The sequence below is a fragment of the Garra rufa genome, chromosome 6 (assembly GCF_049309525.1).
Source record: "Garra rufa chromosome 6, GarRuf1.0, whole genome shotgun sequence".
Classification (NCBI taxonomy): Eukaryota; Metazoa; Chordata; class Actinopteri; order Cypriniformes; family Cyprinidae; genus Garra; species Garra rufa.
Window position 1 is genome coordinate 10514868 of NC_133366.1, and position 18683 is coordinate 10533550.

At 32.7% G+C, this 18683-nt stretch overlaps 1 protein-coding gene across 1 annotated transcript in view; it reads left to right on the plus strand.

The window, feature by feature from the left end:
- The first annotated feature begins 15656 nt into the window (after nucleotides 1–15656).
- jag1a (jagged canonical Notch ligand 1a) overlaps nucleotides 15657–18683 on the plus strand; it is a 39840-nt gene continuing 36813 nt past the window's right edge. Inside the window, exons 1-2 of the mRNA XM_073841728.1 lie at nucleotides 15657–15896; nucleotides 16116–16424. Of these exons, the coding sequence (XP_073697829.1) occupies nucleotides 15825–15896; nucleotides 16116–16424 (381 nt within the window). The 5' untranslated portion in view covers nucleotides 15657–15824. The remainder of the gene's footprint in view (nucleotides 15897–16115; nucleotides 16425–18683) is intronic.

Below are 18683 nucleotides of genomic sequence, written 5' to 3' on the forward strand. Positions count from 1 at the left end.
TATAGTTTATTCGGCCTATTCGAAAGAGCTTTTTTGCTATTTTCAGCCAAATAATTTTGGTTGCCAAACATTTGGTGCATCGTATGAAATTAGTCTATACTTTCTATTAATAAAAATTTCCAGTAGATAGTGTCGTTGTGGCAAGTGAGTCATTGAATCATTCATTCAACTCAATTTGTTATTAACGATTTGTTTGGTAATGAAACAAAACTTGATAGTTTACCCAAAAGTTACAATTATGTTAGTATTTACTCCCTTGTGTAATTTCAAACCTAGACTTTAGTCCATCTTCTGAACACAAATAAAGGTATTTTTAATATTCTCTCATCATTTTTGTCCAGTAATTGTTCAAAAGTAATCCATTCCAAAAAAAATCCAGTAATCAATTGTAAAAGTAATCTATAGGCATTTTAATCCAGGTTATCTGATGAGAGACGGTTGATTTTTATAATAAATTGATTTAATTTAGGTTTTACTGACGTACATTGATCAGTGCACACAAGTAGAGCTCATCAAAAATGGTAAATGGTTTCATTTTTGGGTGAATTGTTTTTGTGGATTTATTTGTTTTATGCTGTATGTGAGTGATAACGTATGTGTTTTTAACAGACAAATTTAATTTTCTTTTCATTTGTCTAATCTCGTCCACATCTGGATTCTTCTTGACTAAAAAATGGCATGTCTCGTTGTAAAGTTGGAAGTGAAAAATGGCACTAATTAATTTACTGTAAATGGGTACAGTGACTGAATCTTTAGCACATGGGTGGACCACTGAGAAATGGCATTTTAGATTTAGTGAGAACTGAAATAACATTTCAGTGAGAGGAAATTACACAAAATGGAGAGGACAATTCACAATTATTTTCGTTGAGTAATGTGCAACAAAACGGTGAAGCCAAGAGCTCCTCAAGCATCCTCTCCAGAGAGCGAACCTCCACCCAATCAAAGCGTTTAGAAAGGCTCTGAATCTGGCACATCCACTCTATGATTGGTGTGTGTTGTGTCAGACTCTCATGAGGGCAAATGGGAATGTATGAATGTGTCGGTCCAAGCACGTGCGTCTGTATGTGTGTGTATAATAACAGTAAGGTCTGTGATCTGTGTCCTGCATCCCTGCTGAGAGCCAAGCTGAACTGGGATGTGGCAACTGGCCAATACACACACACACACTCACACACACAGGGCCAGAAAGGTTGGGTTTTGTTTATATAGTGAACAATGATTCACCTGCAATCAAGCTAATCAATGAATGTAAATAAAATGGTTAATTATCTTAATGACCCTATTGTAATTGTTAGAATGGCCAAGGATCAGCAATCTCCATGTAAAACTGATCATGTAGACCAAACCGTAAGTCGTAAAGACTTGAAACTTGGAGGAATGGTAGTACTCTCACCGCCAACAATGTCACCAAGGCTCGCCCCAATTGGCCTGACGGGGGCGCTACAGCGATCAAAAGTGCGAAATTGCTCTTAACTCCTAAACCGTTATTCGCAGACTCAAGTGTCTTATGTCATTTGCGAAATTTTCGAGTATTTTGGATATTTTGAAAAAACTACCTTTGTGAACTAGTCCTAGGTTTTTCAACCTGATCAGAATGAAACCAGTGCATGAAGATTCTCTGGAGAGCGAATATCAATAATCATCAAAAAAAGTTGAACTTTCGACTTACCGTCGCAAAGGGATGCCAAAATGTTTGAAAGGGGCGGGGCCACTTTTAGTAAAATGCCTATAACTCCTGAATGAAATGAGATATCCTTGCCAAACTCAGAACACTTATGTAAGAGCTCAGTCTGAGGTCACAGGATGAAACATTGCAGAGCTTGACCACTTGTTGGCGCTATAAGAGGGTAAAAACTTATAAATGGTTATAACTGCAGCTATTTGTCCTATCAACATGAAAACTGCTGTGCACACTCTTGGTCCAAAGTGCCACATGTGTCTATGAGGACATTTGTGTATCTCAAAAAATATGGCCACCATTGGCCCATAAAGATAAAGAGGTCGATCAAAACTTAGTGGGCATGTTTGACTCTGTTGAGATCTGTGAGAAATTAGAAATAAATCAGCCACTGAAGGGCGATATCACATTTTTCAAAATTTTTTTGTAAATGATTGTACCATGTGTGGTTTTTCGCACATACACACGATATTCATATTGTGATAGAACTCCACATTTCTGACAACTTTGCCTCTAGAACCACTGCCGTCAATCAAATTGTTTGTTAAATGATTGAGAAGATGTAAAAAACCTACTTTAGTGAACTAGTCCTAGGTTTTTCACCCAAACGGTAAAAAACAATGCAGTACAATTCTCTGGACTCTCTAGGTCAATAATTTAAAAAAAATGTTTAAATTTACCCTTTGGGAAGCTATAATGGGGTTGTTTAGAAAAGGGGTCTGTCCGAATTTACCCAAAATCCTATAAAGCCTAAAGAAAAACTCAAAACTTCACGAAACCTGGTAAGCAACATGCGACAGGTGATTCTAAACAAGCGTGCAAAGTTTTAAGGAGATTGGACCACAGCTGGCACTATAACATAAACATTAAAAAAAAACTAATTTATATGGTAAATTCCCTGTATTTGCCAAAATACTTTTTTCTTTGATTTAAATGGTTACAAACTTGCAAAATTATGTCTTTTCATGTGTAAATGCCTTAAAGTACTTGAACCCTGGTAATCGCTGCTTGCAGCTATTTTAGTTATCATCAGTATGGACTGTAGAGCAATAACACACCATTGTGGCACACATATTTGATGTGTACGACGACATGAAAGTAAAGCTAAGAAACAAAGGCAGAGAGAGTTTCCAGAGACCTGTTTATTTGCCGTTCCAGAGACCTGCACATAAAAGTGACCGCAACAGATGAGCATGTGTGTGGGCTGTTTGAGCGATTGTGTGTGTGAAAGGCTCTCAAGATTCTTTGGACAATTTAAAATATCATTTATTCCTGTGATGCAAAGCTGAATTTTCAGTACTCCAGTCTTCAGTATCACATCCTTTAGAAATTATTGTAATATGCTGATTTGCTGCTCGAAAAACATTTCTTATTCTTAGCATGTAAAAAATTATAATTTTTTATTGTTTATACTTTGTTAGTTTATACTAGCAAAGTATAAATTGTTAGTTTATACTAACAAAGTCAGTGGTGAGAAAAAGAGAGAAAGTGAATCATGAATCACTTGTCAACTGGACTCACGGTGCTGGGACGGGTGGAGGGAGATTGACCGTATGCTGTTGTGCCAGATGTGTTTACAATTCATGGGAGTCGCACAGTTTGAATTCAATTTTGTGTGTGTGCATTTGTTACACTTTTTCAGCAACTATTTTTATTCAAAATGAATCAAAATGCACGAATGCATGTTTTATAAATCAGGGTGATCTAATTTCAAAATGAACTATTTTTATTCAAAATGAATCAAAATGCACGAATGCATGTTTTATAAATCAGGGTGATCTAATTTCAAAATGAACTATTTTTATTCAAAATTAATCAAAATGCACGAATGCATGTTTTATAAATCAGGGTGATCTAATTTCGCATCTCAGAAGAAACATTGTAAATGTTTAAAATTATAACAATCAGTGGGTGTTTTAAATAATTTGAATATTTCTGACCTCAGGTAATATCTTTATCAAACAACCCTTAACATTACTGAATAAAATACTTGTTTTCAACCATTCAAACACCCTATTCACCATTGGTTTAACAAACTCACGCCATTGTTGCGCTATAAACCCTTGTGTCTGACTCAGTCCGGCTACTCAAATAAACTAAATGTAATTCTTTTGATGCCTCAAGAGGCTCAGAAATGACTCTTCATATTTAACATCAGTCACGTACATGGACGTTTCACATAGATGTCACCCAGCAAAACTTTTGAATATTTGTTTGGAATTTCAGGGCTGGAGTGATTCAGCTAAATGCTCTTCAACGAGATTATTGAATGAAAACACAGTGTTCTTTTGAGGAATATGCTGTAAAATCCAGTAGGTCAAATGTGTGTTTGTGTGTGTTTAATCAAAAACAGCTTTCTATTTTCTCATGCTATTTACAGAATTTGCAGAAAAAACAAACACTCAACCTATTAACAAAGTGGTGGCCATAAACACACGATTCCAGCTCCATAAATACACGTTTGTCACAGCTGTTGGTTTTCCTTGTACCGTCATATGGCAACCACTGATCCATCCACACAGATATAGATATATAAGATGGTGGCTTCCAAGTGGGGTTCAGACCTCCAGCTTTCAGGTCTTCTTGACAGACTTCTTTATATTGGAGCGCTGGTCTGCCTGTTGGTCTTGTGCCAGAGGCAAGCTCACCATACATGATGTCTTTTGGAATCCGACCATCCTGCATGCAATAGACATGACCGAGCCAGTGTAGACACCTTCGGGAAAGGAGTGTGTGCATGCTAGGGATTTTTGCCTGTGTTAGCACTTCAGTATTTGTGACACGGTCCTTCCAGGTGATGCCCAAGATTCTCCTCAGGCAGCGTATATGGAAAGAGTTGAGTCTGCACTCTTGTTGGATGTACAAACTCCATGTCTCACTGCTGTAGAGAAGAGTGCTAAGGACACAGGCCTTACTTAGACCCATAGCTCCCAAGGGAGCATAGGCCATCGACAACACTTCGCCATCTATCGCGGCTCTGGGCTATCCTTTCTGCCTCCGTCCAGTTGGTCCCAATCTGCTTCAGCTCTAAGTCTGCATCCCGCCTCCAACTATTCCTAGGCCGGCCCCTCTTCCGCTTTCCCTGTGGATTCCACTTTAAGGCCTGGCGGGTGATGCTGGAGGCTGGTTTCCTCAGTGTATGTCCTATCCAGCCCCACTTTCTTCTTAGAATCTGGCTTGTTATTGATTCTTGTCCCGCTCTCTGCCATAGTTCTTCATTACTGATCTTATCTGGCCACCTGATTTTGAAGATACGCCTCAGGCAGGTGTTGAAGAATGTCTGACACAGGCCTGGTACACTACAATTTTATTGTTGATGGTAAGCTAGCTGTTGTTCCACACTCTCTTAGTCAGACGCCTATGCCGTACCTATTCTGGAGTTCAATTAATTGTCCAGAGAGAGGTTGTTGGAGATGATGGAGCCAAGGTATGTAAAGTTCTCCACTACCTTGCACGTCTGCGTGCACAGACAAGGGTGCGCAGGGTCATGATCAGGGAGATGCTATTTGCCGTTGATGCCCCCTTGACTGCCCACACTGAGGAAGCACTACAGCGTCAGACCATCTATCTGGCAAAAACAAATGTCATGGGCCCGGATGTCAGCAGTACCCCTTGTATCAGTATTGGCAATTACACCCTCACCGTAGTGGAGAACTTTACATACAATGGCTCCATCATCTCCAACAACCTCTCTCTGGACAATTAATTGAACTCCAGAATAGGCACGGCATAGGCGTCTGACTAGTATGGATGAAGACACCATCTTCTGATTGACTGAAGGCATGGCGCAACAGCAAGGAAAAGAAGATGCTGAAAAGTATGGGGGCAAGATAGATAGATCAATGACAGATGGATGGATGGATGGATAGATGGATGGATGGATGAATAGTCTGATGGATGGATGGATGAATAGTTGGATGGATGGATGGATGGATGGATGAATAGACTGATGAATGGATGGATGGATGGATGGATGGATGAATAGACTGATGAATGGATGGATGGATGGATGAATAGACTGATGAATGGATGGATGGATGGATAGATTGATGGACTAATGGATGGATAAACTGATGGATGGATGGATTGATGGACTGATAGATGGATGGTTGGATAGACTGATAGATGTATGGAGGGATGGATAAACTGATTGATAGATGTATGTATGTATGTATGTATAGACTGATAGATGGATGGATGGATGGATGGATGGATAGACTGATAGATAGATCGATGGATATACTGATAGATAGATGGATCGATAGATGGATGATAGACTGATAGATGATGGATGGATGGATGATAGATGGATGGATGGATGGATGGATGATAGACTGATAGATGGATGGATAGACGGATAGATAGATAGATAGATAGATAGATAGATAGATAGATAGATAGATAGATAGATAGATAGATAGATAGATAGATAGATAGATAGATAGATAGATAGACTGATGGATGGATAGATGGATGGATGATAGACTGATATATAGATGGATAGATAGACTGATAGATAGATGGATGGAGGGATGGATAGGCTGATAGGTTGATGGATGGATAGACTGATAGATGATGGATGGATGGACAGACTGATAGGTGGATGGATGGACAGACTGATAGGTAGATGGATGGATAGACTGATAGATGGTTGGAGGGGTGGATATACTGATAGGTAGGTAGATGGATGGTTGTATGGATGGATAGACTGATAGATAGATTGATGGATGGATGGATGGATGGATAGACTGATAGATGGATGGATGGATGGATGATAGACTGATAGATGGATGGATGGATGGATAGACTGAAAGATAGATGGATGGATGGATGGATGTATGTATGGATGTATGGATGGATAGACTGATAGATGGATGGATGGATGAATGAATGATAGACTGATAGATGGATGGATGAATGGATGTATGGATGGATGTATGGATGGATGTATGAATGGATAGACTGATAGATGGATGGATGGATGGATAGACTGATAGATAGATGGATGGATAGACTGATAGATAGATGGATGGATAGACTGATAGATAGATGGATGGATAGACTGATAGATAGATGGATGGATAGACTGATAGATAGATATGGATAGGTGGATAGATTTTAGTAAGCATGAAGACTTGGTTTGCAGTGGTTTTAGAAGAGCTCAAGGGGGGTTTAGACATTCCACTCCACAATAGCTGTTTTAATACCACTGTAAACCATGGCTTTTTGGCGCTTATAGTCTGCCATTTCAGAGGAGATGCCCAGCTAACAAGGAAAATTCGTGGAACTGTGGCTTTCTTTCAGTTCTGAACAAATGTTCTTCCAGTAAGCATAATAAAAAATCAATTTTGTATGTTCAAAGAACATATTTTTGTTGGCTTGGTGGAGATTATTTGCGTACCTAAACTTTTTATATAAACATATTACTTGCATTTGTGTCAGTTTGTGCTCGGTTGTACTATTTTCCCCTGTCTTTGTCTCGCGTCCAGATGTGCTTGAACCTGCTGCAGCGCTGGCTCTGTTTTCAGAGTGTGAAATGTTTTCCTGACACATCAGGGATGGAGGAATTCAACTCCCTCACAAGCGTGTGCAGGCTAGATCTCCTCTTCACACACAATACAGACTTGAGGCTATACTGGTAAAGATCTTTTTTAAATGCAGATGTTTTCATACTAAGATAATGATTTTTGCTGTACTCCTCATACAAACCTGCTGACATTAGTGGATTTGAAGCAAAACAGAGTCAAATAATGAAGTCCAGCTCACACACCAGTGGTTGAGGACACTTGAGGCCTCACAATTTGAACAAAACAGATGCACACATGCAATAACAGCTCATTTTCTGATTCTGTTGACCATTAGCTTAATGTTATGCGACTGTCCTGCAAGTGTTGTGGCGAGTGCATCATAGCGTTCCCGTTCTTTTATTTGCTCATTACTGTGTAATCAGGAAAAGCTGGTGGATGCGTCCCACCGAGCGCAGCTGCACGGCCCGCGGTGCGGGGTCTCGGCTCGAGCTAGTCCCGTGTACCGCTTCGCTGGGAACGGATGGGAGTTTTACACAAAAACATCTCAAAACAAAACGTAGCCTTCGCCGCATGATGTCTTTTTACCAGGTCACAGATTCAGCAGAGTCTCATGGGAACGACACCTGTTGTGAAACGGACAGCAAACTCACGGCTGTTGTTATCTGCCTAATGAACACGATTAAGATAAGGGCATTTAGCATTTTGATATTCAATATATAACTCAATATGTCATCAAATGTTATTTAACTTAAAAAAATACTAATATTTTGTCCTATTTATTATAAGATATTTTAAGATTTTATTTTATTTTATTTTATTTTTATTTTTTTTTTGACTATCCCAAAGAAAAAGTAATGTATCTGTGACTGAGGTCATATTTTAGGTTTTGTCCTATATATTATAAGATATTTTCAGAAATTTTATTTAATTTAGTTTAATGAATTTAATGGTTTATTTTTTTATTATTGCTTTTTACATTTAAATTAAATGTCCTATTTATTACAAGATATTTTCAGAAATTTAATTAAATTTAGTTTAATTCAATTTAATGTTTTATTTTATTAATATTGATTTTACATTTAAATTTAATTTGTCCTATTTATTACAAGAAATTTCCAGAAATTTAATTATTATTTTTTATGATTAAATTAAATTTTATTTCATTTTTGACTACTCAAAGAAAACGTAATCTATCTGTGACTGAGGTCCCATTCCAGTCAAAGTAATTATTAAATATTAATTTATTATACATTAAAAGGTTTTGTCCAATTTATTATAATACATTTTCAATATAATTTAATGTTTTATTTTATTATTTTATTTATATTCAATTTGTCATATTTATTATAAGATATTTTCAGAAATGTTATATATTTAATTGAATTTAATGTTTTATTTAATTATTATTTTTTATTTATATTTAATTTGTCCTATTCATTATAAGATATTTTCAGAAATTTAATGTAATTAAATCTTTTATTTGTTTCAATTTAAATTTAATTTGTCCTATTTATTATAAGATATTTTCAGAAATTTAATTAATTTTTATTTTATTATATATGAATGTATAATAAATTCAGCCCAAAGAAAAAGTCATATATATATGACCAAGGTCATACTCCAGTCAGAGTAATTATTAAATATGAATTTATTATACATTAAAAGGTTTTTGTCCAATTTATTATATTTTCAGAAATGAATTGAATTTCATTTAATTATTTATTTTATTTTTTTATATTTATATTTAACTTATCCTATTTATTATAAGATATTTTCAGAAATGTAATTTAATGAAAAAAATTATTTGTTTAAATTTAAATGTAAATTGTCCTATTTATTATAAGATATTTTCAGATATTTTTTTTTATTAAAATTAAATTTTTTTAATATTTTATTTTAAATTTAAATTTAATATAATATTTTAGATTTAATATTTTATTTATTTTATTTTATTTTTGACTAGCCCAAAGAAAAAGTAGTCAGAGTAATTATTAAATATTAATTTATTTTACATTATAAGCTTTTGACCAGTTTATAATATATTTTCAGAAATTAAATTAAATTAAATTAAATTAAATTTAGGCTAGTGAAAAATAAAATAAAATAAAATAAAATATTTTTTGACTAGCCTAAAGAAAAAGTCATGTATCTCTGTCTGAGGTAATATTTCATTCAGAGTAATTACTGTCAGTCACTTACAGCTCATCAACTCTGTAGTAAAGATGAGGGAGTTTAGGACACACATTTTCAGATCAGTTAGTAGAATATAACCACACACACACCCTTGAGGTCCCACACATACTCTTCCATTGACTCTTGATCTGTGATAACACTAGTCTGCTCATAAGGACCAATGGATCATGAAAACACTATATAATGTCGTCATTCACTTCTGTAATCAGGGTGGAACTTGAATTTATCCATCAGGAATTTCTGAAAGGTGGACGGTTCATTCCAGAATGAAGTCCGGTGGTCAGAAGAGGGAGGTTAAAACATACTAGATTCGTGACATCAGTCTAAAAGAAAGATTGTTTTACTGGTGGAGCAGTGAAATAATGATGAATCATATGGTTAGACCATGTATGTGTAGTATAAAGGAGTACACATACATTGATTGATTGTAGGTTAATTATGTAGATGCCAGTATTTCATTAGTTCTTGGGAATCTTAACTTATATCTGCCTATCTCTTATAAAGGAATGTGTAAGAATATATTTCCTGAAAGACAAACTCATCACTTCAGTGCAATCGTCTACACGGCGCAGCTATAAATAGAAATCTGTAGAAGCTGCAACGGTTTTCTTGATTGAAGACAATGGCAACATCTGGCTAACCTCACAGAGATGTGAAATGTGTTCGTCATATGGTCCAGTTGAAAGTATTTACAGTGTCTGGCTTGTGTCGAGCTATTTAATCTGCAGAAAACAAAGAAGGAATTGCAATTAGCTGCGTTTTCCCTTCAAACAAACTCCAAAGCTTTCCTCAGCACGCACTCAAACATTGACAATCATTTTTATTTGGACCAAGATGAGGAAGACTGGTCATTTCCATCAGATGCTGGATGCCCTCAGTGTACTGGATCAAACATATTCATTTATAAAAAAAAAAATAAAAAAAAATTTTTTTACAGTACAACTCGCCATGTAACCCGCTCCTAAAACCATATTCCCATATTATCCTTGGTAAATTTAACAAAAACTTGAAGTGGTAAAGGTCTATGAACTTTGCACCACAAATTTTTATTTTATTTTATTTTATTTAAACCAAATTATTTTCAGACATAAAATTGAAAATTAATTTACCAATTATTTTATTTAATGAATATTAATTTATAATATATTATAAGGTTTTGTCCTATTTATTATGAGATATTTTCAGATTTTTTATTTAATTTAATTTAATTTAATTTAATTTAATTTAATTTAATTTAATTTAGACTTCTTAATAGTAGATTTAATTTACCAATTAATATATTTAATGAATATTAATTCCTATTTCCTATATTAAATCCTATTTCTTATGCAATATTTTTAGATTTTTAAAAATTTAATTTAATATTATTTAATTTAATTTAATTTAATTTAATGAACATTAACTTATAATATATTATAAGGTTTGTTCTATTTATTATGAGATATTTTCAGAATTTAATTCAATTGAATTTAATTTTTTTAATTTAATTTAATTTATTTTAATTTAATTTTAAATTTATAGATTTCTCATAGAACATTAATTTAGCAATTAATATATTTAATAAATATTAATTTATATATATATGTGTGTGTTTTTTATTATATTTCATTTTTTATGACATTTTTATTATCATATTATTATAACGTTTTGTCCTATTTATTATGAGATGTTTTCAGAATTGTAAAAATTTTAATTTAATTTATAGACTTTTTGATAGAACAGATTTAATTTAATTTACCAATTAATATATTTAATAATTATTAATTTATTATATATTATGTTTGTTTTTATTATTATTATTATTATTATATTATTATAAGGTTTTGTTCTATTTATAATTTAATTAAATATTAAATGAAATCCATAAATCTATGAATTAATCTATAAATTATCTGTAAAAATCTATAAAAAAAGATTGATAAATTAAATTAAATTTAAATTTAAAAATAATATTTAATGAATATTAATTTATTAATGTTTTTTTTATCCCATTTGCAAATATGTTTTTCTCGTTTTGAGCATCATGTTTAGATATTTTACTGGAAAAATAAATCTTTAAGGAATTAAGGAACTAATGTGTCTGTGAATAATCTGAAGCACAGATGAGGCATTGCAGATCTAATATGTAACAATAGTTGCTCATTAACTGTTGGTTTTTTTCTCACTGACATGTTTCGCAACGTGGCTCCTGCAGGGAAATGACACGCAGGTCAGAGCAAGAAAGCAGAGGAGAGGCTGTGGGAACCTCAGCTCGCACACTAACACACACACGCAAACACCATTTTACTGTAAAACATCCCACATATGTCTGATCGATCTCCAAAAACCAAGTCAAAGGTAAACAAATGAATAAACAAGCATGCAAATAGACAAACAACACAGACTGATAAACTTTTTCTCATGAGGGTGAGGAAATCCTTGCCATCGGTCATGCATGCATAAATAAGGCGTGAAGATACAGGAAAGTAAAACTGCATGCCTTTTGAAGCATAAGCAGAAAGCATCAGATACTGGCTGCTTGACAGCGTATCGCCGCCTGTGGCTACAGGCCTCTTCTGGGATGCAAATATATCTTTTGATAAAGCGCCATTGAGCTGCTATGATGTCACTGTTTTATGACTTCTGAGGAATTGGGAGAGTCTGAGAATCTTTGATAAAATGCTTGATAGGCAACTGGATTTGTTTGATTAGTTTAGTTTTGTCAACACACTGTCGTATCAAGCCTTGGTTTGTATCTTGAGCACAGAGGGATTTGGAAGATGAACGGGCAACAGATTTCTGTTTGTCAGTAAACAACATTCATAATTTTGCATCCAATAATGCATTGCATTTTAAAGTGAAATACATGAGAGATTTTTTTTAAATTATTTTTTAAAAGCAAACAAACAAAAAAAGGCAAATAGCATATATTTTTCCTGAAAAAAGAGAGAATAAATAAAAAAAATGGTAAAGGTATAAGGACATTAAAAAATAAATAAAAAAAATTTATTACTTTTTCAAAGTTAAATTAAAGTTAGAATTTAAATTAAAAAAAGACTAAACGTTGGAATTTTTTTTTTATTAATACATTTTTAAAATGTTACTTACTGTTAGAATTTAAATAAAACAAGACCTAAAGTGGTAAAGGTCTAGGAAAATATAAATAAATAAATAAATAAATAAAAACAAATTTTTATATATTTTTTTTATTTTAAATTAAAGTTAGAATTGATATTTAAAAAAAGACTGAAAAAGATTAAACAAAAAGAGAAAATAAATAAATATAAAATAATAAAATTTTAATTTATATACATTTTAAATTAAAGTTAAATATAAAATAAAATAAAAACAAATTTTAACGATTTATTTATTTTATATTTTTTTATATTTTAAATTAAAGTTATACTTAAAAAAGATCTGAAGTGGTAAAGGTCTAGGAACATTATAAAATAAAATAAATACAAATTTTAATACTTTTTTCAATTTAAATTTAAAGTTAGAATTTATATTTTAATGTCTAGGAACAATAAAAGATCAAATAAAATAAATACAAATTATAATAATAATTTTTTCATTTTCAATGTAATTCAATGTAAATTCCAGTCCTGGAAAAATTACAGAACAACTGAACTATCCTAAACACTAAATGATAAAGAATCCTCGAAAAAAAAAAAAAATATTAAGCAGCTCAACTGTTTTCCTCATTGATAATAAATCAGCATATTAGAAAGAATTCTAAAGGATCATGTGACACTGAAGACTGGAGTAATGATGCTGAAAATTCAGCTTTGCATCAAAAGAATGAATTACATTTTAAAATATATTCAAATAAAAAATACTAATTTTAAATCTAAAAAAATATTTTATAATATAACTGCCTTTTTTAAACACGTGTATGAAACATACCTGCTCTCTTGTCAATCTAGTGCAGTTGATTCGAGCAGAGGCTGAGGGGGCGTGTCCTAAAGGGAGAGGTGGGTGGAGCCCTTTCCGTCCTGTGCCATAATCTATTCATGACAGCTCTTTAAGGAGACTGAGACCCAGCTGCTCTAATTTAAAAATAAAGACCCCCACCTTTATCTGCCCCTCCTTCCTCCATCTCTATTTCACAGGAGATCCCCTTTTCTCCTCCATCCCCCTCATTCCTGTCATGTTCTTTTCACTCGGGACTCCTCTAACACGGACTGGGAGATGATTAACCGCTTCACGTTTAGCTTTGAAAAGAGCAGTTTTGTCGTTCCGAGAAAAAAGAGCCGTCTCCGACCAGCTGCCATTACAGCCATGAAAAGACTGATGCTGTTTCTGTGGCCAAAACAATGGAGAAGTAGCAGGGGTCCTGTGTTGTGATATTCAGGATTCTTGCTCATGAATAATATATGCATATTAACAGGACCGTCACAATGGCAACTTGTGCCGAAACGTGTAGCGAATGAACCTCATTAGAATGCAATCAAGTGAAGTAGTGAAAATGCAATAAGGCACAGACACCAGGAAAGAAGGTCAGAGAGCGATGGCTAATGCGATTCCACTGACATTCTTTGGCATGCTCACGCTCAGATAATGTCTATGCAGCCTCATGGGAAAAAAACACTGATCGCGTGTGTGCTGTCTAAGATCAACAAACCTAGACAGGATAGACTTCACTTTTCATTTTACGTGAATGAACATGACAGTACAGGGGGAAGGTGGGAAGGTGTGCTATCCGTGCAATGGATTGTCCTACTGTGAACCCTTATAATTGAACCCTTATACACTTCATTATTATTTTATTTTATTTTATAATTGAACCCCTTTACACTTTATTATTATTTTAACATTTAACTGTTTTTATTAATTATGTATTGTTACATGGTAGTCTTACATATTAAATTATTTTATTTTATTTTATTAATATTTCAAATTTTTTTCTGGATACTCTTTATTATTTATTTAATTGAGTTTCATTATATATTCATTATTATATTGTAGTCTTGTAAATATAGATTTAACATATAAAATATTATTTATTGTTTTATTTCATTTTAGAATTGAATCATGACAGCATTTTATTTTATTTTATTATTGATTCCTATTATTTTATTTAACATTTAACTGGTTATATTACCTATCTATTATTATATGGTAGTCTTGCACATATAAAATCATTTATTTTACATATACAGTTATTATTTGATTTATATTTAGATATTTTATTTTATCATTGAATCCTGATACTCTTTATTATTTATTTAACTGATTTTACTATATATTTATTATTATACTGTAGTCTTTTACATATAAATGTAACATAATTTTAATCAATTTTATTTTATTTTATTTTATTTTATTTTATTAATGAATCCTGATTCACTGTATTACTTTGTTTAACAATTGACTGGTTTTATTAATTGCACATTATTATATGGTAGTCTTGCACATATAACATGATTTATTTTACATATTAAATTATTATTTTATTAATATTTAAATATTTTCTCTTCTTTTAGAATTGAATTGTAAATTGAATGAATTCTAAAATTTAATTCTGGTACTCTATTATTTATTTAACTGATTTGATTATATATTTATTATTATATTGTAGTTTTATACATAAAAATTGGAAATATAAAATTATTACTATAATTTATTGTTTAATTTAATTTTATTTCATTTTAGAATTTAATCATAATAGCCTTTTTTATTTAACATTTAACTTATTTTATTGAATATTTGTTATTACATGGTAGTCTTGTACATATAATTTAACATAATTGTTTTATTGTTTTATTTAATTTATATTTATATCATTATTTAGTTAACATTTAACTAATTTTATTGTATATGTATTATATGGTAGTCTTGTACATATAAAATTATTTATTCAACACAAACACATTTTTAAATAATTATTAATTATTGTTTCATTTAAATTTTAAATCCAATACCCGTATTTAATTTTATTACATTTTTATTATTATATAGCACACTTTAACATCGAAAATTTACAATCTATTTCATTTTATTTTTATATCATTTTATTTCATAATTGAACCCTGACTCCCTTTATTTATTCAATTTTTAACAGTTTTTTTTAAATAAATAAATAATTAGGCCGCAAAAATTGCTTTGGAAAACAAGGTGGATGTATTTCCATCTATAGCCCCGCCCACTTATTAATATGGAATTCTCGCAAGAGCCGGCCCCGCCCCTCCTCCGTGAACGCGCTGTATAGATGGAGCGCTCGCCTGGCCGCATTCGCAGCTTTTCCTCTCCAGCCCGTGGGCATTGTTGTAAAAACAGAAGGACAATACAAGAATAGAGTGGCGGATAATAGAGCCTCAAAAGGGCCATCAGGGAATCTGTCCTCTATTGGATCCTCGTGCATGAGGCACTATATGAGAGCCGTGTGTCGGCTGAACTTCTAGTTTCACAGCGAACGCTCCAGACAGACACACAGAGGAGGCATGATTCTCAGACGGAGTCCAAGTTTCGCGGTGCTGGCCGTTCATGTGCTTTTGCGGTGCCTGTGGATGCGGGTACGTGTGGTTTGGCTTTCATTGGTGTCATGACAACTGCTTTCTAATGTCCTGTGGGTCTCATATAGACGCCTTTTCTCAGATTTATATCTTTTCCTCAAAAGTTTAAATGGCTTTTAAAACTTTTTAAACAAGGAATGCAATAAATGGATAAAGAGATGTCCCATATGAATAATAGTGTACTCTAATATTAACTTTTTGCCTATTTTTTTTTTCCAGGTGTGTGAGGCATCGGGTCATTTCGAGATGCAGGTTTTATCCATGCAGAACTTAAACGGAGAGCTCCAGAGCGGCGCGTGCTGTGACGGCGGGCGCGCCGCGGCGGACCGCTCGTGCACGGCGGACGAGTGCGATACGTTTTTCCGCGTGTGTTTGAAGGAGTACCAGTCGCGGGTGTCTTCGGGAGGCCCGTGCAGCTACGGAAGCGGATCTACTCCCGTTATCGGTGGGAATACTTTTTCTGTCAAGCCTCTCGACAACGCGAGCGACAAATCCCGGATCGTGCTGCCCTTCAGTTTCGCCTGGCCGGTGAGTTTAAACGGTTGTTTTGTTAGAAAAACCGTTGGGAAATCATAATCTGATTAAACAAGTCTGCTAAACATAGGATTACGGGAGACCGGGGCTAGTTGTCACACGCTTATTATTACCACAGTAAATGAGTTCATTTATGAACGTGAGATTGTGTATAAACTATTTGTACAGTTTTTGTTTTAGAGCAGATAATGCGAACTTGTGACAACTTGCCCCGGTGTCACTTACATAGCATTTTCGTTCTGTTTGTAAAACACGCGAAGTTCTTGGTTTATCTACGATGGTTCTGGCATTCCTGTATGATGACGGTCAGGTTGGACAGGGGTTTTGTTACCCCACCCTACCCGACACCGTCTGCCTGTATCCTCTCAAAATAGCAGGACAATGCGCTATAAGACACCTGAGTTTATCTCCAGCTACTGATGGTCATTCAGAGGCTGTTTTACACACAATGGCTCAGGAAACTGCTTTTTAGATATCGAGTCAGACCACCATTGATCATTTGAACCGGGTTATCTCACTATCTCTAATTCTCTTAATGAAACCTAGTGAGTTGGCTACCTAGGCACCAGGCAGCAGTTTTGGGCATCATAGATGCTCTGCTAGTCCAAAACGTGTTTGAAAATGAATGCGGTTTAGATTGGTCCTCTAGGTTTTGGGATGCATCCAGTAAGCCAACCTTTAAACTAAACATGCATTCAGTTGTGAGGGTTTTATATGGGCAGTTTTGATATACAATGATATGCTGTATCCTGACAATAGAAAAATACAATACTAAATAATGAATTAACATTTATTCTACAAAATATTTAATTAAAATTCTCAAAAATGTTTGATATAACGTAGCTATTGACTCATGTTGAGCATTTCGAAATAGCCAAATATCAGCCAGTGACACATCTAGGGTGATTTATTGGTCTATGATGGCATTTTGCTTGTGATAGAATAACATTTTAGAATTGAATCATGATAGCATTTTATTCTATTTTATTTTAATTTATAATTGAATTCTGATACACTTTATTTTTTATTTAACATTTAACTGGTTTTGTTGTCTTTATTTTACATGTAAATATTTTTTTTATATTTAGATAATATTAATTAAACTTTTATTGTATATATTTATTAATCTTATATTATATAAGATTTTATTATATATTTGGTGTGATATTGTAGTCTTGTACATATTTAATATATAACATTATTATTATTATTATTATTATTTGTTTAATTTTAGAATTGAATCATGATAGCCTTTATTTTTTATTTAACATTTAACTAATTTTACTATATAGTTACTATTACATGTATATATAAAATTATTTACTTTACATATAAAATTATTATTTTATTAATATTTATTTTATAATCAAATCCTGGTACTCTTTACTGTTTATTAAATTGATTTAAAATATATAAATGATAAATATATATTTGTTGTTATATTGTATATTTTTTCATTTTAGAATTGAATGGTAGTCTTCAATTATTATTATTTATCGTTTTATTTATTTGTATTTCATTTAAGATTTAAATCATGATTTATTTAAATTTAACTCATTTTGTTTTATATGTATTATTATATGGTAGTCTTGTACATATGCAATTATTTAACACAAACACATTTTTACATAATTTTTTGTTTTATTTTAAAATTGAACCCCAGTACCCAAATTAATTTAATTATTAACTTATTTGATTAGATTTATATTATTGTATAGCACACATTAACATCTAAAATTTACAATCTATTTTAGTTTATTATTTATGTTACTTTATATCATTTTATATATGTTTAGTTTAACATCTATTCTACAAAATAATCACTTAAAATTCACAAAAATGTTTGATATAACATAGTTATTGATAATTTCAAAATAGCCATATCCAGGCTGATTTATTGGTCTATGAATGCTTTTTGCTTGCGATGGATGGACTAACATTTAGACTGTTTTTGTCGGGTTTTTTCGGACAACCAGGTACACACTTGATTTACAGAGCTGTTAGTTTTCAAGCTTGTCAATGAATAATACACTTTTTTGGCGTATATGAGTCACGATTGTGCAAAATGAGTGAATTTTGTTAATTTTGCAATTTTGTCTACATTTCATTGAATAAAATTTTAATATTTAATAGTGTGATAGGCCTGTATCAGTTTATATCAACCACCAGTCACCCTGCTCTCTATGGTCAGGACAGTCACCACTGATTTTTTTTGAGCATCGCCTGAGGCAGATCTGATAGTGGCATCTATTT